General features: G+C 31.8%; 1 protein-coding gene across 5 annotated transcripts in view; it reads left to right on the top strand.

Annotated features, from left to right (window-relative positions):
* The window catches only part of MOSPD2 (motile sperm domain containing 2), a 57,511-nt gene that overhangs the window by 15,731 nt on the left and 19,793 nt on the right, over nucleotides 1-21,987 (top strand). For all 5 annotated transcript variants that reach the window (XR_001120826.3, XM_023500326.2, XM_023500327.2 and 2 more), the window contains exons 3-7: nucleotides 4,440-4,595; nucleotides 8,680-8,766; nucleotides 15,613-15,767; nucleotides 18,920-18,980; nucleotides 21,614-21,652. Coding sequence is in view for 4 of the 5 variants with exons in the window: in XM_023500326.2 (XP_023356094.1) it covers nucleotides 4,440-4,595; nucleotides 8,680-8,766; nucleotides 15,613-15,767; nucleotides 18,920-18,980; nucleotides 21,614-21,652 (498 nt within the window). In the remaining variant the exon portion in view is untranslated. The remainder of the gene's footprint in view (nucleotides 1-4,439; nucleotides 4,596-8,679; nucleotides 8,767-15,612; nucleotides 15,768-18,919; nucleotides 18,981-21,613; nucleotides 21,653-21,987) is intronic.

The raw sequence follows: 21,987 nt of genomic DNA, 5'->3' as shown, positions 1-21,987 counted from the left end.
GTAGGAAGTATGGTACATAGAAATAAACTCTGAAAAACTGTTGTCATATGGTCCACTTGGTACAAAATTAATTCATTTTGAATGGTCTGTTATATCTGTGTTAATATTTATTTTAGATTGTTGTGTAATCTTTAATTTCCCTCTCAAAGAATCCTTGTATGACTATTTTAAATCCATTATAAAATGCTCTTTATTGATATGGAGAGCAGAAAGGAGGAAAGAGATTGTAACTGACCTAAATTTTTGGTCTGAAATGCAGAAACCTTAGTAAACATTAAGACATAGATGATGAAATGACATTGTTCATTAGGAACACCAAGAAGTTGTTGAAGGAGGAGTTAAGTCTTCACTTAAAATGAGAAAAAATATATTTCATTTAGGGTTTAGTCATTGGAAAAGGAGGAAGGAAACAATCCTCCCATTTCTCAGTTTGGGCCTTTAAGTAAAACTGGTTAAGTTTATGCCAAGGGATTAAGAGGATATCATCAAAGTACTTATATACTTTATATACATTATGCTATATATTTTATATTCCATATTAGGCATAAATAACCTTAATAAAATTTAATAGTTTATGGAATTATCTTTAAAGACTTCCTTCAATGCAAGGATATGGAAGTACCAAAAAGGAAGCAACCAATTAGAGCAAAACAGACAATCCCAAAATCTTACCTGGTAGTCCTATAAATCAAATCCCTGTTTCCAGAGAGCGTTATTAGATCATTGTTAGGGAAGGCAGTGTGATATCATGGAAAGAACATTGATAAGCCAAGAAGACATATATCAGACTTTGGGGCTGACTGTATGTCTTGGAACAAGTTATTTTTCCTGTTTTTTGTTTTTTTCAGTTTTCTGCTTTATAAAATGAGTTTTTAAAAGTGAGATACCTCTAAAGTCCCTTCTCAGTTCTAAATCTGTTTATCTTGAATGAGTTTAGGATATAAAATTTCTTTTGAAACTTGTTCTTCCATTTCTCCTACTCTTTATCCATGTTGCTCTCATCTATTTAGCTCGTTTTCCTCTCTAAACTGTTCTTTACCATTATCTTTAAGGATTTCATTATACATGTTGACAATCCCTGTAATCTCAAGACCACATAATTCTTCAAATTGTTCAGTTATCTCCTTTTTCATTTCATTTCAGCCATCTAACCAAGTTGGTCTTGCATAGAATCATTACTATCTTACAGTTCAAGATCTGAATTTTAGAAATCTACTCACGAACCCTGGATCTTAAAGTTAACTTCTAAAATAGAAACAATAATGAATGCTTCTAAGATTCATTTATAAAATTTAATAAAATCTATGAAGGGGAAGGGGAAGTACAGACATGAGTAGTTTTGACTTTTAAGTTTACTCTTGAGGAATCCATAAAAAGTGAAAAAGAGAATAGGCTCCTATTACCTGTCCATACCCTGGAACTGGCAAAAACTGCTTTGCAATCAGACAAGGTATAAGCCAAACATCAAAGGTAACTCCTCTGTTCTGTGATCTAGCAAAGATGCTCATTAAAATTATCCATCATGAACAAGTGCTTTGATGAGTACTAGCGAAAGCCACAGATGGAAGAAATATACATTAGAGATTATTTAGGCTAACATTTTACTGCTCATTTTACAAATGAGGAAAATAAGACCAAATTGAGGTACTGCTTAGCACAATAAAACTTAAGCATACATACATTTATAAATTGTGATATTAATATTTTTATATACATTTATTTTTTTTTTCAAAATACATGCATCTATATTATCACATTTAGTCATTATGAAAACATTTTGAGATGAGCAGAGCATGTATTATTTCTATTGAAATTTCCATTGGGAAAATGGGCTTCCATTTATCTTCCTTAGTTCATGCCTTTAAACGGAAGTTCTAAGTTCTAAGACTGGAATCTTTTAACACGCTGCACTTACAGCAGCATTGGTGGTAGCAGAGACTCCATTCAAGGGTGCTGAAAGGTACTAAAAATCCATTAGCATAAATTGATCTGCAAAATGGACCTGTGACTTGAAAGCCCCAAGATAGCATCTTGTCTTCAAGGTTTTTCTTTAAATAAGCATCAGAATACTGTAACTACAAAGTAGGTATTCAAGGCCATTGGACTTTAAGCAAAATCTGAGTAGTTTGTCTTTGTTGCTGTTTTCATCTTTCTGTCACTCACATTGCCTGAGTTCCCCTTTTTATCTTAACTCCCAAAGGAAGTCTGATTTTCTAGTTCATTTTCTAGCTTGTTTTAGTATTAGCTCAATGGTGTGGTATATGTTGGGGAATGAAGATAAAATTCTTATTGAGTAAAATTTAAAATATAATAAAAAAACAAATGATAATAAATCTTAGGTCTTCCTTTTCATACAGCCAGACTTCGGTTTTCTATATCATTATATTAGGTTTCTATATCATTATCTTAGAACTTAGGTTGAATTTGATCTTCACAATAGCCTTTGAGGAATGTACTGCAAGCATAATTATTTCCATTTTATAAATGTGAAAAGTCAGAGTTCAAAAAAATTAAGTAATTTGCCAGAAGTCACCTGTAACAGAAGTTGGTTTAGGATCAGAACTTTGCATCTGTGAAACCACTATACTTTTTATCAAATTTAGAAGCTTGCCTTTTTTTTCTTTTTCTTTTTATATACAACAAAAGCTTTTCATTTTCAAAATACATGCAAAGATAGTTTTCAACATTCATTCCTGCAAAACCTTGTGTTTCAAATTTTTCTCCTTTCCCTAGACAGCAAACAATATGTTAAAACATGTGCAATTCTTCTATATATATTTACATATTTATCATGCATTATAAGAAAAATCAGAACAAAAAGAGAAAAAAATGAAAAAGAAGAAAATCAAGCAAACAACAGAAAAAGTGAAACTACTGTTGTGATCTGTATTCAGTCCCCATACTCTTCTTTCTGAATGCAGATGGCTCTCTCCATCACAAGTCTATTGAAATTGACCTGAATCATATCATTGTTGAAAAGAGCCACTTCCATCAAAAGTTGATCATCATATTATCTTCTTGTTACTGTGTAAAATTTTTTTTAGTTCTAGTCACTTCACTTAGTATCAATTCATGTGAGTCTCTCCAGGTCTTTCTGAAATCATCCTTTCTCAGATTTTATTAGGAAGAGGAAAGCTGTAAGAGAACTTAATGAATTTAAATTAAATCACTTGAAACTTTGACTTTCAAAAACTTTTTGTATCTGGCAATTTTTATTTCTAGTAGTAAAAAGATTTTTTCAAAAGAAATATGTAGAATCCTACCCAAAACACCTTTAAGGATTATGTAAGTATAATTATAAAATATTCTTAAAGAATTACTCAATTAGGATATTTGTTAGTCATGCATGGTTAACCATAATTGATTAAATAGGTACCTAGATTTTGCCCAATTCTTATATTATGTGCCAAAAATTAGTTTAATATGAATAGGAAGCATAAATACCAAAGTTTAAATCATTTTTTAAAAAGACAAGAACCATATTAGGTACCCTTTTTAGCTATTGATTGGGTTGGGGAGAGAAGGGGAGAACTTAGCCAAAGGAGGAATAGAAGTCATGAGGCATGATTCCTTGTGTTATATTTGGAAAAGATTATATTTGTGGGAATGTAATTGAAAAAGACTAAAGAAATCAATTTAATATAATTTGAAGGTGAAAAGAAAAAAGTGAATGAAAATGAAATATACTCAACATTTAGCTTAATGACATATTTTGATTCAAGATTTGCTTGGTAAAGTAATCTCTTCATAGTTAAACATAAAGGAAATAAATATTTAGTTATTATGTGCTAGTCTTGTTAAAAGAATACATGTAAAATATTAAATTCAAAGTGTTATTTTTTGAAATATTATATAAGATAGTATAATTCCACTTGAGAGACATTATGATATATTGGGGAAAAAACTAAAAACTGAATTTTAGGTCAAAAGTATTTGGAATTGGATACTAGTCACTCTGATACTTTCTATCTATATGACCTTGGATATGCTACTTTACTCTTTAGGCTTTTTAGTGCCTTATCTCAAGAATGAATTTGTTGAATTAGATTAATTTCATGTTGCCATCAAGCACTAAATCCTATGAATTAAATATATGCCCTTTGAAGAATTTTGTATTTTCCACATTTTAAAACGTTCATTATACTTTTTTTTTTTTTGACTGAGGCAATTGGGATGAAGTGACATGCCCAAGGTCACACAGCTATGAAGTGTGTCTGAAGTCATATTTGAACTCAGGTCCTCCTTACTTCAGGACTAGTGCTCTATCCTGCACCAACTAGCTGCCCTATTCATTATATTTTTAAATTGAATTTTCATTTGCACTTACTATATTAATCTGTCCTCTACAAATAAAGTTCTAATTATACTACTGTAGCATCAGTAAATTTAATTGTACAATATACAATTTTTCCCCTTTTAAGATATTGTTTGTTTCTCAGATAAGTCAGATAAATATGATTCCCGGGATGTGGAAAAACTACAACAAGATGATACTTGGGTTGAAAGTTTTTTGTGTTGGCGACATGATGTGGTAGATGAAACACTGAAGATGATTGATGAAAGTTTTCAGTGGAGGAAAGAATTTGCTGTCAATGGTAAGCTTATTCAAGTGTAATTATTTTTTATATTTATTTAGCATATTTGCAAATGTTCTTTATGTTTGTTATAGAAAGGGGGATTGTTATAGAAAATATATAGACATATATTTTTCATTTGATCCTGGGGAAATTTCATGTAAGATGTCTTAGTGGTATCGAGAATACTAAATAGTCTATAAGGAAGTAGTAAAAAACATGATTAAGATAGTTGCAGATCAACCTTTTTCCTTTTTTTAACTAAAAGTCCCTCAAAGAAGGATCATAAATAAAAGAAATAGCTTTATAAATAAGCTGGATCAGGTCAAAAAGTGTTTGCCTCATTACTAATAATATAGCAAAAATTATGCAAAGAAAGCCATAAGTGAAATGTCTAGGCTAGAGTTATCTACTAGAGAATTAATTCACACTTAATACATGTGCTTCTTGAGATAGGAATGTTTGAATCATGAATCCCTAACTTAGCAAGTTTTCCCTTGAATGCCACAGATCCAAAAGTATTCTCTCAGCCAAGTAGCTTCCACAGAGAAAGATATAGTAGTGACTTAATAAATGCCGATTGTCCTCTATTTTTGTTGCTAGTGATAATGTTTTTTTTAAATCAGACCTGATGACCACAACAAAAAGGGAAGGAAGAACATATTTCTTTCTCAAGGTGTTGGGTGATAGGAAACATGATCTGAGGGTTTGGGGTGTAAATGGAGGTTCATCAACTAAAGGGGAGCTAACTCCCTAGCTCTTCTACACATGTATGCCCTTACTTTCATTAGAACCTTTTCCCCCTTTGCGTCTTGATTTTAGTTCTCAAAGCTGCTCTGGTTGGCTCTTTGTTTTTAGCTTCCTTATTTGTAAAATGAAGGACTTCAGGGACTTCTAAGGTCCCTTCTAATTTTAAATTTATAATTCTAGGGCTTTATAGCTTAATAACTACTTTTATATCAGGGGTCCTTAAACTACGGCCTGTTGGCTAGATGTGGCAGCTGAGGACGAATATCCCCCTCACCCAGGGCTATGAAGTTTCTTTATTTAAAGGCCACAAAACAAAGTTTTTGTTTTTACTATAGTCCAGCCCTCCAACTGTCTGAGGGACAGTGAACTGGCCCCCTATTTAAAAAGTTTGAGGACCCCTGGTATATATGATATCTTATGTGATGGGGCAAAAAAGCCCCTCAAAAGTGAGCAGAAAATGAAAGTATAGCCTCCGTTTTACAGATAATGAAACAGCAGCTCAGAAAGGTTGAGAGTTGTCAGAGATCCAAAACTATCCCACATAAGCCTATTTCAGCTACACAATAGCTATCCACATTTAATATTATTACAAAGGTAATATGTTTTAATTATATTAATGAGTCTAAAAGTAGAATTTTGCAGCTTAATCTGGCATTCTAAGCTGGTTCTGACTCAGACCAGTCCTCTAGTAGTTTATAAGATAGTGGGAAAAAAATGACACTGATAGGTGTCAGTTAACAAAAAGAGATTAACAACAATTAATAAAAGGAGATTTACTTAGCCACAGAAGGAAAAAGATATTTAACAAGCATAGGTACTTCAAGTTGATTTAGTTAAATGATGCTCTCTTCTTTGCATGGTCCACCATGGTCTACCAGCTATTAGAAAGCTAGCCTAGACTTTCTAGTGCCTGTTTTATACTCAGGTGACAAGAAAATAAGTCTGGACCAACTAAATGGTAAGAATAGTCTCTGTACCTTTTATGGAAATACTACCCTAAATTTCATGAGATATGTGGAGTTAGTATGTGCTTCAACCACATCCGGAGACCTAATCAGTATTTGCAATATTTCTGTGTAAAAATCTTTAGGCATACCTTTATCTGGCTTACTGCCTTGCAGAATCTAGCTCATATGTCTGCTACAGAGAATATAAGATGAAAGAAAAGTTGAACTGGGTTAGAGAGAAATAATTTCTGGCAATTGAGATTAATAAACATTGTAATGAATTTATGAACTTTTTTAAAAATGTGATTTTTTTTTTTTTTTTGTAAATATAGCACACTTTAAATAGCATTCTAACAAGATGCAGATAGAAAAACTGTAAAATGGGGGTTTATGTGTTATTTTCCTGTTGTAAATCTTTAGCCCAAAGCCAGGTCATCAATCATAGTGTCAAAGACATTATTAAAAGACAAGACTTAATTAAAATAAAAAGCTAAAGTTTGCACAAAATCAACATGAATATTTCCCTCACCTGAAATTTGACTCAAATATAAGCCTTCTTTTATGAGTCTAAAAGGGAAAAAAAAAAATCTGATTGCAATTCTAAGAAATTGCGGGTAGGTTCAAAAAAAAAAAAATGAAGCATTTGAAAGCCTTTTTTAAAGAAATTATCAGGCATTAAGAAACAGTCATAATATTAAATTATTGTTATTTCTGGAATACTTGCTGAATTGGAATCCATCTTTTCATTCATATGTGAAAATGTGTTTTATTTAGATAATACCATAGTAACACAAAGCAAAACATTTTACAGATTCTTAGGAAATGGGAAGTTTTTTCACTTGTTAGATTGTGCTTCCCTCATCATTTTCTCTCCCCCATATATGTCTGTATCATAGGTTATCTCAACTTTTCAATCCGTTATAGATTTGCTTCCTGTTTAATAAATAGTTTCCTCTTGGTCCAAGATAATATATGAATGGATAGGTATAATTCTTTTTTAAGCTCCAATTTTTAAATAGATAATGTCCTTCTCCTCTAACTCGGCATACCAGAAGAGGAGGCATACTTTGTCAACACAAGACAAAATTAAATGGTGGAAATATAGGACTGCCAACAAAAGATAGGATAGAGCAGATGAAATAACCCTAGAACTAGGGGCAGAAGGGAAGAATATTAAATAGAATAAGCCTTTGCTTTTAAAGTATGAAGGATTTTATATGATTTTGGTAAAACCTGTTTTATAAAATATGAGACTCACTTTAAAAATTTTAAGAAGAAGATACTTTGATACATAAAGTGCTATATCTTGCTAGGGAAAACAGTTACTATAAGAAAAATACTCTGGCTGCTCTTGTTTTTACTTTTCATGATTTAAAGGTCAAAATTATCATCCCATTTCATGAAACAGCACTATACCCTATACTTGACCTCAGTATAAAAGATTAGAGGAGAAATGGAAGGAAGTACCTTTTAAAATTATGGCTTAGGAAAAATTCTTAGCCAAACAAAGGCTAGATAGGGGTTATCATAAAAGAAAGATAAACTATTTTAGCTACATAAAATTTAAAAGCTTTTACAGGAACAAAATCACTGCAGCAAGAATAAGAAGAGTGGTCCTATGGGGAAAATATCTTTAAAATAAATATCTCAGAGATCAATCTGTGAATAACTATATGAAAGATTGTTCCAAAAAACTAATAAGAAATGCATATCAAAACAACTTATTTTGCCTCACCTAGTAAATTGATGAAATAAGAAATGGCCACAAATGGATTAATTGAATTTTGTCCACATTTGCACTGCAGCTATCTGAAGTACATGTAGCATTTAGAGTGTTATTTTTTGAACAGTTTAGCCTGAAGAGGGAAAGAAATCCATCTTTCATCTTATCAGATTCTTACCTCTTATAGACATTTCATGAAAGCCATTCATAGTGTGTCCACACTATATGATAAAAGCCTTTCTTTAGGTTATTTAATATTATTTGTTAAATATACTAGTGTAGCACATGACCTGTCCTCTTATCTCTTATTATAATAGTTCATCTCTTTTTCTAGTGATATGTCTCTGAAATTGTTTTTTTCTGCTACTTAATTACATACAAGTTGTCACTGCTAATATCCTGAAAACTATTTAAGTCTACATAGGCATTTCCATCATCTTTAAGTAATTAAAAGAGTTTATAGTCCAGGTATAAATTTGTGGGGTTTTTTTATCTTTGCAAATTTGAAAGAATGAAGAAAGCATTTATTAAGCACTTACTATGTATAAAGCACTATAAATTTGAAAAAGATTACTGATTATTCAAGATGCTTTGTAAAATCATCTCTGTCTTCTAAGTTTTCCATTTTCTTTAGGCCATTAAAGTACAACCCCTGATAATTATTTTTAAATATTTTAATTATTAGACCTGAATGAATCTACTCTTCCCAAATGGCTATTTGAGGTTGGTGCTGTATATCTACATGGATATGACAAAGAAGGCAACAAATTGTGTAAGTATATGTGAGTTTCAGTCTCACTTTTTTGGCTTTTAAAACAATCAAAAAATTTGGTAACCACACTACATAACACTGTTGATGCACTTTCTGAAGTTTGCCAAACACTAAAAACTTTTTATCTTTTTTTTCTTAAATGAATTGTTACCTACCATGTTGCCTTTGTTCTGTGTAATTGAATTTTACATCTGTCTTTATTAAAGACAATCTATTTTTTGCACTTCAGTTGTGAATTGTATCTGTCACCTAATAGGTTAACTATTCTTCCTAGTACTTTGCTTTTATTAAGTTGGCTCCGGGACTTCCGGCCAAGATGGCGGAGAGGAGGCACACAGCTGTGTAAGCTCTGCATATTCTCTCAGAATTCATTTCATGACAAGTCTCTGAATTAATGCTTGACTGAAAAAAAAAAAAACCCACAAATAGTTACCACAAATAGGTACAAATAGCCCAGCAGAGAAGCTAAAAACACCGGTGGGGGGTGGAGGGGGGGGGGGAAGAATACAACGTCAAACAGCTGGAGTCTCTTGGGACTTGGCCACCCCTCCCCCACAGTGCCTCAGCACGATCTCAAAGTCTCAGAGCCCAGATGCAGCACAGCCATCACTGTTCTGATAGGGCCTCGCTGCTGCCCCCATCCCCAACTCCCCCACCCCCACCCCCCCGTCTGTAGAGGAAGCTCGGTAATACCATCCAGCCCCTCCCCCCAAAAAAGCAGATTATATTTCGGGGTCTTTGCTAGTTTGTCTCTGATTCTTCTTTGATAAAATGAGCAAAAAATTAAAAAGGACCTTAATGAGTGACAGCTTCTACATGGATAGAGAGCAGACTCTAAACCCTGAGGAGACTAAAAACAGACTGTCTCCAGGTGAATCCCCAAAGAAGGACATCTGTTCCTCAGCACAGATGAATCTCATAGAAGAAATTAAAAAGACTCAAACAAGAGAGCTTGAAGAAAAATGGTAAAAGGAGAGGGAGGCTTGGCAAGAGAGTCTGGAGAAGTCATCCCACTCATTTAAAGACACAGTGGATAAAGAAATCAAATCCTTGAAAAATAGGATTAGTGAATTGTAAACAGAAAATAGCTCTCTAAAAAATAAAATTGGCAAAATGGAAAAAAATTCCATAGAACAAAACAACTCAATTGGACAATTAGAAAAAGATATCAAAAAAGTGAGTGAAGAAAATACTTCATTGAAAATCAGAATCAAACAAATGGAATTGAATGACTCAAGGAGACAATAAGAATCAGTCAAGCAAAACCAAAAAAATCAAACAATGGAAAAAATGTGAAATACCTTCTTGGGAAAACAACAGACCTGGAAAACAGATCTAGGAGAGACAATCTGAGAATTATTGGATGCCCAGAAAAATATGATGAAAAAAAGAGCCTGGACACTATTTTCCAGAAACAGAGGGTAAAATAGACATTGAAAGAATTCATTGATCACCTACTGAAAGGGAATCAAAACACCAAGACATATAGTGGCCAAATGCTAGAACCCTCAGACGAAGGACAAAATACTGCATATCTCCCTGCTTCAGGTGTGTTTGCTATAAACAACATATCAGGATTCTGGCTTTTAATCCATTCTGCTAATCGCTTCCTCTTTATGGGGGAGTTTACCCCATTAACCTTTATGGTTAAAACTACTATTTCTGTATTTCCTGCCATCTTATCCCCAAATTATGCTTTTCTCTTTCCTTTCCCCTTTACTCCCTTCCCTAGTATTAGACTTATGAGCCCCACTTGCCTCATGAGGCCCTCCCTCTTTAGAATACCTCCCTCCCCCTTCAAGTCCCTCCCTTTTTCTTAAACCTTTTCGTTACTATTTCTGTATACTGCAAGTGGCTAGAAAAACCTAATTCAAATATAGAGGAGCCACAATAAGGATTACCTAGGATCTAGCAGCATCCACATTAAAAAATCGAAGGGCCTGGAATATGGTATTCCGAAAGGCTAAGGAACTCGGTATGCAACCAAAAATAATCTACCCAGCCAGAATGAGCATCTTTTTCCAGGGAAGAAGATGGTCATTCAACAAAATAAGCGAATTTCACCTATTTTTGATGAAAAAAACAGAACTTAACAAAAAGTTTGATCCACAAATATAGAACTCAAGAGAAACCTAAAAAGGTAAAAAGAAATCTTGTGAACTATATTTCTGCTATAAAGATGTATAAAGAATACATGTATACCTTGTTCTAGAAACTAGAGGTGAAAACGACATTGTACCAGAAAAAGGATAAAGGGTGGGGGGGGGGGGGGGGGGGTACTACATCTCACGCAGAAGCAAAGGAAACCTATCATTTCTGAGAGAAAGAATGGAGGGGGATGAATATAGTGGATATCTTACTGCCCTCAGAATTCAATAGAAAGAGATAAGAAAGGGCACTATATCTTGCTAAAGGGTAGCATTGATAATGAAGCAATATCAGTATTAAACATATATGCATCAAGTGGTATAGCATCTAAATTCTTAAAAGAGAAATTAAGAGAACTGCAAGAAGAAACACAGCAAAACTATAATAGTAGGAGATCTCAACCTTGCACTCTCAGAATTAGATAAATCAAACCACAAAATAAGAAAGAAGTCAAAGAGGTAAATAGAATACTAGAAAAGTTAGATATGATAGATCTCTGGAAAAAACGAAATGGAGACAGAAAGTAGTACACTTTCTTTTCAGCAGTTCATGGAACCTATACAAAAGTTGACCATATATTAGGACATAAAAACCTCAAACTCAAATGTACTAAGACAGAAATAGTAAATGCATACTTTTCAGATCACGATGCAATGAAAATTACATTGAACAAAAAGTCAGGGGAAAGTAGACCAAAAAATAATTGGAAACTAAATAATCTCATACTAAAGAATGATTGGGTGAAACAGCAAATCATAGACATAATAACTTCACCCAAGAAAACGACAATAATGAGACATCATACCAAAATGTGTGAGATGCAGCCAAAATGGTAATAAGGAGAAATTTCATATCTCTAAAGGCCTACTTGCAAAAAATAGAGAAAGAGAAGGTCAATGAATTGGGCTTGCAACTAAAAATGCTAGAAAAGGAACAAATTAAAAACCCCCAGTCTAACACTAAACTTGAAATTGTAAAAATAAAAGAAGAGATCAATAAAATTGAAAGTAAAAAAACTATTGAAATAATAAAACTAAGAGTTGGTTCTATGAAAAAGCCAATAAAATAGACAAACCCTTAGTAAATTTGATTAAAAAGAGGAAAAAGAAAAATCAAATTGTTAGTCTTAAAAATGAAAAGGGAGAATTCGCCACTAACGAAGAAGACATTAGAGCAATAATTAGGAATTACTTTGCCCAACTTTATGCCAATAAATTTGACAACTTAAATGAAATGGAAGAATACCTTCAAAAATATAGCTTGCCCAGATTAACAGAAGAAGAAGTAAATATCCTAAACAATCCCATCTTAGAAAAAGAAATAGAACAAACTATTAACCAACTCCTAAGAAAAAATCCCCAGGACCAGATGGATTTACAGGTGAATTCTACCAAACATTTAAAGAACAATTAACTCCAATGCTGTATAAACTATTTGAAAAAATAGGGATTGAAGGAGTCCTACCAAACTCCTTTTATGACACAGACATGGTACTGATACCTAAACCAGGTAGGCTGAAAACAGAGAAAGAAAATTATAGACCAATCTCCCTAATGAATATTGATGCTAAAATCTTAAATAAAATATTAGCAAAAAGATTACAGAAAATCATCCCCAGGATAATACACTATGACCAAGTAGGATTTATACCAGGAATGCAGTACTGATTCAATATTAGGAAAACTATTAGCATAATTGACTATATCAATAACCAAACTAACAAGAACTATATGATCATCTCAATAGATGCAGAAAAAGCATTTGATAAAATCCAACATCCATTCCTAATAAAAACACTTGAGAGTATAGCAATAAATGGACTTTTTCTTAAAATAGTCAGGAGCATATATTTAAAACCGGCAGTAAGCATTATACGCAATGGGGAAAAACTGGAACCTTTCCCAGTAAGATCTGGAGTGAAGCAAGGTTGCCCACTGTCACCATTATTATCAATATTGTATTAGAAACACTAGCCTCAGCAATAAGAGTCAAGAAAGAGATTAAAGGAATCAGAATAGGCAGTGAGGAAACCAAACTATCACTCTTTGCAGATGATATGATGATATACTTAGAGAACCCCAGAGATTCTACTAAAAAGCTATTAGAAACAATCCATAACTTTAGCAAAGTTGCAGGTTATAAAATAATAAATCACCATAAATCCTCAGCATTTTTATATATCGCCAACAAAATCCAACAGCAAGAGATACAAAGAGAAATTCCATTCAGAATAACTGTTGACAGCATAAAATATTTGGGAATCTGTCTACCAAAGGAAAGTCAGGAATTATATGAGCAAAATTACAAAAAAACTTTCCACACAAATAAATAATTGGAAATTATTTATTTCCAATAAGTAAATAATTGGAAAAATATTAAGTGCTCTTGGATAGGCCGAGCGAATGTAATAAAGATGACAATACTCCCTAAACTAATCTATTTATTTAGTGCTATACCAATCAGACTTCCAAGAAAATATTTTAATGATCTAGAAAAAATAACAAAATTCATATGGAATAATAAAAGGTCGAGAATCTCAAGGGAATTAATGAAAAAAAAAAAAATCAAATGAAGGTGGCTTAGCTGTACCTGATCTAAAACTATATTATAAAGCAGCAGTCACCAAAACCATTTGCTATTGGCTAAGAAATAGATTAGTTGATCAGTGGAATAGGTTAGGTTCACAAGACAGAATAGTCAACTATAGCAATCTAGTGTTTGACAAGCCCAAAGATTCTAACTCTTGGGATAAGAATTCATTATTTGACAAAAACTGCTGGGATAACTGGAAATTAGTATGGCAGAAATTAGTCATGGACCCACACTTAACACCGTATACCAAGATAAGATCAAAATGGGTGCATGATTTAGGCATAAAGAACGAGATTATAAATAAATTAAGAGGAACATAGGATAGTTTATCTCTCAGACCTGAGGAAGAGGAAGAAATTTGTGACCAAAGATGAACTAGAGACCATTACTGATCACAAAATAGAAAATTTTGATTACATTAAATTAAAAAGCCTTTGTACAAACAAAACTAATGCAAACAAGATTAGAAGGGAAGCAACAAACTGGGAAAACATCTTCACAGTTAAAGGTTCTGATAAAGGCCTCATTTCCAAAATAGAGAACTGACTTAACCCATTCTCCAATTGATAAATGGTCAAAGGAACAGACAATTTTCAGATGATGAAATTGAAACTATTTCCACTCATATGAAAGAGTGTTCCAGATCACTATTGATCAGAGAAATGCAAATTAAGACAACTCTGAGATACCACTACACACTGTCAGATTGGCTAAGATGACAGAAAAAATAATGATGAATGTTGGAGGGGATGTGGGAAAACTGGAACACTGATGCATTTTTGGTGGAGTTGTGAACGAATCCAACCATTCTGGAGAGCAATCTGGAATTAGGCCCAAAAAGTTATCAAACTCTGCATACCCTTTGACCCAGCAGTGCTACTACTGGGCTTATACCCCAAAGAGATACTAAAGAAGGGAAAGGGACCTGTATGTGCTAAAATGTTTGTGGCAGCCCTCTTTGTAGTGGCTAGAAACTGGAAAATGAATGGATGCCCATCAATTGTAGAATGGTTGGGTAAATTGTGGTATATGAATGTTATGTAATATTATTGTTCTGTAATAAATGGCCAGCAGGATGAATAGAGAGAGGCTTGGAGAGACTTACAGGAACTGATGCTAAGTGAAATGAGCAGAACCAGGAGATCATTATGTACTTCAACAACGATACTGTATGAAGATCTATTCTGATGGAAGTGGATTTCTTTGACAAAAAGAAGCTCTAACTCAGTTTCAATTGCTCAATGATGGACAGAAGCAGCTAAGAAAGAAACACTGGGAAATGAATGTAAACTGTGTGCATTTTCGTTTTTCTTCCTGGGTTATTTCTACCTTCTGAATCCAATTCTCCCTGTGTAACAAGAGAACTGTTCGGTTAAATATATTAAATATGTCTATTTATATGTCTATAGGACTGCTTGCTATCTAGGGGAGGGTGTGGAGGGAGAGAGGGGAAAAATCGGAACAGAAGTGAGTGCAAGGGATAATATTGTAAAAAATTACCCTGGCATGGGTTCTGTCAATAAAAAGTTATTATAATAAATAATAATAATAAGTTGGTTCCCAATAAAAGTTTTTCTGAAAAATAAAATATTTTATTATTTAGTGATTTCATGTTTTTTTTTAATAATTTGCAGTGCAAACAGTGTTGAGGGAGATTAGAGCTTGACTTCAATAGAATGTGTTTTAGAAAAACTATTGAAATGAAAACTTTTGTTAAAATGTTTGCTATCAGTTGCTATCTATATATGTTATAAACATTTAGCAAAGTAATGAAACAGAATTATCTGTTTTTAATGTTCTGAAGCAGTTAATATTAATTTATTACTATCTATCATATATTACTTATACTAATTTTACATATTAATTTTCCATAGCAAAATTGAGTTTACCATTTAGTACATTTCAGTTGACTTTTTCTTTGTTTTACAGTGTTTTATAATATACTACCTTCACTAGAAAGAAATAATATTCTTCATCTCTGGAAAACTGAAATAAAAGGCAACATAATTTAATTAAATTAAAAACTATTGACATTAATCTATCTTTTTGCATTTGGAAAATTTTAATGTTTCTACACATTTTTTCTACTTTTTCTTCGGGGTCAAGTCTGGTTCAGAGTGAAGTTTCATACAAAAGACAATAAAACTATTTTGGACAAAAAGAAGCTTGTAGCCTTCTGGCTAGAACGTTATGCCAAAAGAGAGAATGGAAAACCCTTAACAGTGATGTTTGATATGTCAGAAACTGGACTGAGTAACATAGTAAGTATTTTAATTCACATTATAATTTTAATTTTCTAAGATAATTCATCTATTTCATGATGTTGAAGAATTTTCTTATTTACTGATAAACAACAATGATACAGTGAGGTTTATGGTTATAAAGGAAAGCTTTACTTTTCCCTTCCATAATAGCTGTGATGTAGTACTGAGTTGATTTACCTTAAGCTATGATTTCTCAAAAATTGTGATTGCATAATATTACAAATAATATAATAAAAACAAATTATACTTAAATAAATTAATTCAGACTTTATTATATTGTTTCATTGTGTCACAATGGAAGACTTCATAAGAAAGCTTACCATATAAAATCAAAAGATTTATTTTGTTCCCCAAAACATAGGGAATTTCTAATACAAGATAGATTTGTTTTAAAAGTTTTCTTGCTTTGCCAAACTAATGAGTAAAATACATGTCTACTAATAGTAATGCTATTTAACCAATCAATATTATGGTAGATTGAGATAAGGTTCAGAAAAAAAAAAATGAAGGCTTTTTATATCAAGGGATAGGATCTTCCTTTGATTATGATATAAATTTAAGTTTTTCCAGGTAAATTTCAATAGTGGTAAATTGCCACACTCTCTTTAGTTACTTGACAGGATTTCTGCCCAAACTCTTTTGGTTTAGCTCTGCTTGTGAGCTTTTCTTAGGTCCTGGTGCTTATTTATTTAATGTATAAAGCCAGTCTGAGTATAAATCTCAGATTTAGTCTTGTGTTGCTTTACAGGCAAAATTTACAGGTACCTTATATGCCTTAAAGGCAGCTGAGATCAACTACCATATTTTGGGTTTTTTTTTTTTTTTTTTTTTTTTTTTTTTTAATGTTAAAGGAATTTTAAGATAGTCTTCTTTGAAAGCTTCCTATGTGGTATTTCCTTGACCATCTAGGTTGGTCATCCTAGACTGAGCATAAGATAAATGTCTTACCAAAATTAAATTCTATAAATAGATAAACATCAGCATTGTTGTCAATTTGGGAGAGGGTAAATAAATATTCCTTATAATCTGTAGTTTTATGGTGCCTGAAGACATTATTGTGTATCCACTTATTTTATGCTTTAAATCTTTCATCCTGAAACCAGGTTTAAGAGAAATGTCATTGTTTTATATCTAATCTCTGAAGAGGGAAGGATAAGAATTAGGTTTTATTAACTGTAATAGTATCTTTTATCAGTCAATCTTCCTCTGTATTTTATTCTTTTAAAGTTATGTATTATCTTGAGAAAAGTATTAATGATTTAAGACTTTTCAACTCCTTTTCTACCATTTCAGGGTCATATAAACACAGGACAGTAGAAAGATTGTTATTATACTTTTTATCTTTTGATAGAATATAGAAGATTGCATAAATGAAGTTTAAAAATCAGACTTTTTAAGTGTCTTATCATTGCATTCTCTGGAATTTTTCTATAATGCCAATAAATACTGTTATGATCCTTCAACTAGTAAAATATTCTACCTTTAGTATTTTAAGAGTTTTAAGTATTATACTACATTTAATACATTTTGTGAGATTTTAGGATATACAGATACAAAGTTTCAGAGTTAGATCTTCTCATTTTAAGATTCTCAAGACAAAACATACTACAAAACATACATAACTAATGCCAAAGATGTTGTTCTTAACCGTCACATCAGATCTCAATAGAAGAAAATATCACATTAACCCACTTTTAGTCACATGTCTTTTACATTTAATGGAATAGAAGTCTCAAAGGTTAGATTGGGATTTTCTTTTCAATATGTAGTGTAAAGTAAACTTTCATGTACCACATTATTTTGTTTTGGTACACAAATATAAACTTGATAAGTTTGTAATGGATGTATTGATTCCCTTTTTTTCACACTTAGAAGATATAGGCAAGATAGTTAATAGTTATTTCTGGAACTTTAGTTTTTTTAATTATTGTTATAGTAAAATTCAAGGCAGTAATACTTTGTTGTAGGTCAAATTGAGATGATTTTCTGTGGGAATTTATTTTTAATCTAAATTCTTTATATGATGTATTCTAGTTAAAAGAAACTAAGAAAATTTTTATTTTACAAAAATAATATGCTACCTTTACATAATAAAAATGGCACTATTAATCTAGGATTTATTTGCTTGTAGATTAAGACGGGATATTTTTCTTTCATATTTCATAGTTATATGTCACTCACAGTCACAGTGTAATTTGAGACAGACAAAACTCCTGGAGAATGGACATATATATGACAAAATAGATCTTTAAGACTAGCATAGTCACAACCTTTCTTTTATTTTATTTTTTATTTATTTTTTTTTTATTTAATAGCCTTTTTATTTACAGGATATATACATGGGTAACTTTACAGCATTAACAATTGCCAAACCTCTTGTTCCAATTTTTCACCTCTTACCCCCGCACCCCCTCCCCTAGATGGCAGGATGACCAGTAGATGTTAAATATATTAAAATATAAATTAGATACACAATAAGTATACATGACCAAAACATTATTTTTCTGTACAAAAAGAATCAGACTCTGAAATACTGTACAATTAGCTTGTGAAGGAAATCAAAAATGCAGGTGTGCATAAATATAGGGATTGGGAATTCAATGTAATGGTTTTTAGTCATCTCCCAGAGTTCTTTTTCTGGGCATAGCTAGTTCAGTTCATTACTGCTCCATTAGAAATGATTTGGTTGATCTCGTTGCTGAGGATGGCCTGGTCCATCATAACTGGTCATCATATAGTATTACAACCTTTCTTTTATACTTGAAAAAACTCAGGTAACATGTTTAAGATGGCGCCTCCTGTGTGTATTACCAAGATTGACACAACAATAAATCTGACTTCTTTTTTATACGGTATAATTTAAGAGCTTAAAGTTTATAGCACACACTTTACATAGAATATCTCATAACAGTTTTGTGAGGTAGATATGAATAAGTTATTACCCATATTTTGGGTATGATGAGGAAATGGGCTCTGAGAGGTTAGGTGGGATTTGTGTTGAAATACCAACTCACTTCTGAAATGTGTAATGACATCTCAGAATTATTTTTTTCTCAAGTATGGTCAGCACATCCATTTTCTTTGGACAGATTATATTTAAATTATATAGTGTAGAAATCTTCATTTATTAAATGTAATCTTTATTCTAGGACATGGATATTGTTCGGTTCATCATCAACTGCTTTAAGGTTTATTATCCTAAATACCTCAGTAAGTAACTGGTTTCTTTTTATAGATTTCAAATACTTTTGCTGTAGATGTTTTGCCTTGTAAGAAGAGTTTGACCTATGGAATTTTTATTTTTGTAATGAACTATTTTGTTTTAATGTAAATATTTTAATGAAATATTTATTTAGTAATATTTTTATATTCCTGAAATCTACCACCAGCACTTTTGCAAACTTCAAAACAAAACAGTTCTTTAATTTTATTCTTTATAAAAATAAATCTACATTTATATACATACATACACATATATATAATAACTATATACACCACATGTATATATCTGCATGTTTCACAAAGTATATCTATCTATGTATTTGTACATAATTATCATAGTTAACTATCTTTAAAATTATTCATTTTAAATAATGTTACAGTGCTGGTGTTTTATTTTTACATTGAAGAAAGAATAATTTAATTCAGTAAACCCCTAGTCATAAAATATCACCAAAAAATGCTTGATCATAGGATCTAGTATACAGAAGTCAGATTTTTTTTATACTTTATTCTCTAAAAGAAAGAAAATCTGTAGCAACCAACTTAGGTGTTTTTGTTCTATTTATTGCATATGTCATTTCAGCAACTGAATGCTAACATTTTTAAGTTAAAAAGAAAAGCCTTTTTAAAAAGGACAGATGGGAAAAGACAGGATCAAGAAATTAGTTAAAAACTTAACAACCACCTAAATCCTTGTATAATACCATATAATCAATGTTCTTTTGGATATTATTGCCCAGATGCTGTGATGACTTACTTTCATTTCCCCACTGAATATTGCTCTAACATGAAATAATAAATGAGAAGAAATCTCTATGATAATATTTCTCTATTGCTTAGTTTTTGAATTTATATTGATTAATATCCTGGTTACCGAGTTATGTTTCCCAGTGCAAATACTAGTAATCTCTCTGTTCTAAGCAAAGGGCCAGTTTGCTCATGTCTAATATGGGAGTCCACAATTTTGAAGTTGTTTTAGCTTTCTCTTGACTTGATTTTATACATTTGATTTATTAAGGTATGTAAATCATTATCAGTGGTCATTATGAGGCTGTGTTGATTTATTACATGGCCATCTTGTTTTCCTGATTTTTTTAAAAAATGGAAATAGTTTATATAGTGTTTTAAGCTTTCCAAAGGACTTGGAAATCTTTTGAATAATTGTATTTGCCTGCTATTTGAAGTAAAGAAAGCACATTTAAAAACAAAGAATCTTTGCAAAAATGAATTTGAATGCCAGTGACCTGAATTGAATTGAAAGATTAATTTATAATTGGGGTGAGTGTATGTGTATATTAATCTTAAAAAGAGTTTTAAAATAGTCTTCTTTGAAGGTTTTTTCTATACAGTATTTTCTCAATTACGTAGATTCATTTTAAAATGTTTTTTATACCCACCATTTAGTTTTGCATGAATGCAGTATTTTCAAAAATAATTTTATAAGGTATTTGTACCTTTAGTTGATTTATATGCTTAGAACATAATTGTAAAATCTTAAACTTGAGATTCAGTTTAAATTTATCTGAAAGATTTAACTACAGTGAGCTGTCTGCAAAATATTTGCTCTTTATTTGTAATATATGTATGTACTTCAGGAACTCTACATGCTTGGAAGAATGATGGTTCATTTTTATGCATTTGAATTCTAAGAATAGAATTTATAACAAATCCCTTTTGTATTTTTCTGGCTTTTTCTCACAGTTACAAGTATCTGCTTAATATCTTCATCTCTATATGAAACTCATATTTTTTGTGTTTGGAAGTATGGATTTCATTGTGTTAAATATGTCAATTATGGGGCAGCTAGGTGGCGCAGTGGATAGAGCAACAGCCCTGAAGTCAGGAGGACCTGAGTTCAAATGTGATGGCATGATCTCAGACACTTAACACTTTCTAGCTGTGTGACCCTGGGCAAGTCACTTAACCCCAATTGCCTCAGCAAAAAAAAAAAAAAAAGTGTGTGTACACACACACACACACACGTATATAATAAAATATCAATTATTTTTGTTTGCTTGAACATATTTTAAAATTACCATTAAAAGTTAACACAATTAATTTCAGTAAATATTTTAAAAATATAATCTAGATGTGGAAATCACTTTTCAAAAAGCTCACTGCCTCCCAAAATTTAGTAGACCAATTTTCACTCTTCCCTCATTATTGATTTAAAAAAACATTGTTAATCTTTGTCTTCTTTTTCCTTGCCCCCTCTCTGTCTCTAATCTTCTTTATGCCTCTTTTAAAACTCCCTGTCCTCTTCTCTCCTCATTCATTTACTGATTTATCAGTAGTTGGCATTAGTCTGCTAACTACTCAATGCTTTCTTACATTTCTTCATGCTTAGAAGACAGCAGCACCAGTAGAAGAACTGAAGGTTGATAGAGTTGCCAGGAGACAGTACTAGAATCATATCATTATGACAAGTTGGTTTGCCAATACTGTTGGCACTATATAGTCTGTACTATACATTTCATTAGTAATAGGCCATCCAGTTTGCAAGTTTCCTAGTTTTAGTTTTAGCTTCTTAGTCCAATTTTTAGGATTGATGTAAATAGATAATTTGTATTACTATAGAAGTGTTAAGCTTTATTAAATTCATTCATTCTTTTATCTTTCAGCAAAAATTGTAGTCTTTGATATGCCATGGATAATGAATGGTGAGTTTATTTTACTTGAGAATTTCCATATAGCACAAAATACCCTTTACCATCCCATAGTCTCTGTTTTTTCTTTATCCATATATATATGGTGTTAATAAGTTTTATGAACTTCCTTAGAATGTAAAGCCCTATAGAATATTGAAGTCCCTGGACTATCTGTCTAGACTTCAGAGGTACTCTTAGAAGCCTCTGCCTGCAAACATCAAGAGATTTATCAGGGAAACAGAGGCCTTTGTAAAGTGGCAGAAAAATTATTTCTCTTTTAAAGGCCATTCATCCTCAAATTGTAAAGATTCTTACTCTCTACCAAAGTTCTTTAGGACCAGAATACT

The sequence above is a fragment of the Sarcophilus harrisii genome, chromosome 3, assembly GCF_902635505.1.
Source record: "Sarcophilus harrisii chromosome 3, mSarHar1.11, whole genome shotgun sequence".
Taxonomy (NCBI): Eukaryota; Metazoa; Chordata; class Mammalia; order Dasyuromorphia; family Dasyuridae; genus Sarcophilus; species Sarcophilus harrisii.
Note: the sequence above shows the minus strand (reverse complement) of the source record. Positions and strands in the feature narration are given on the sequence as shown.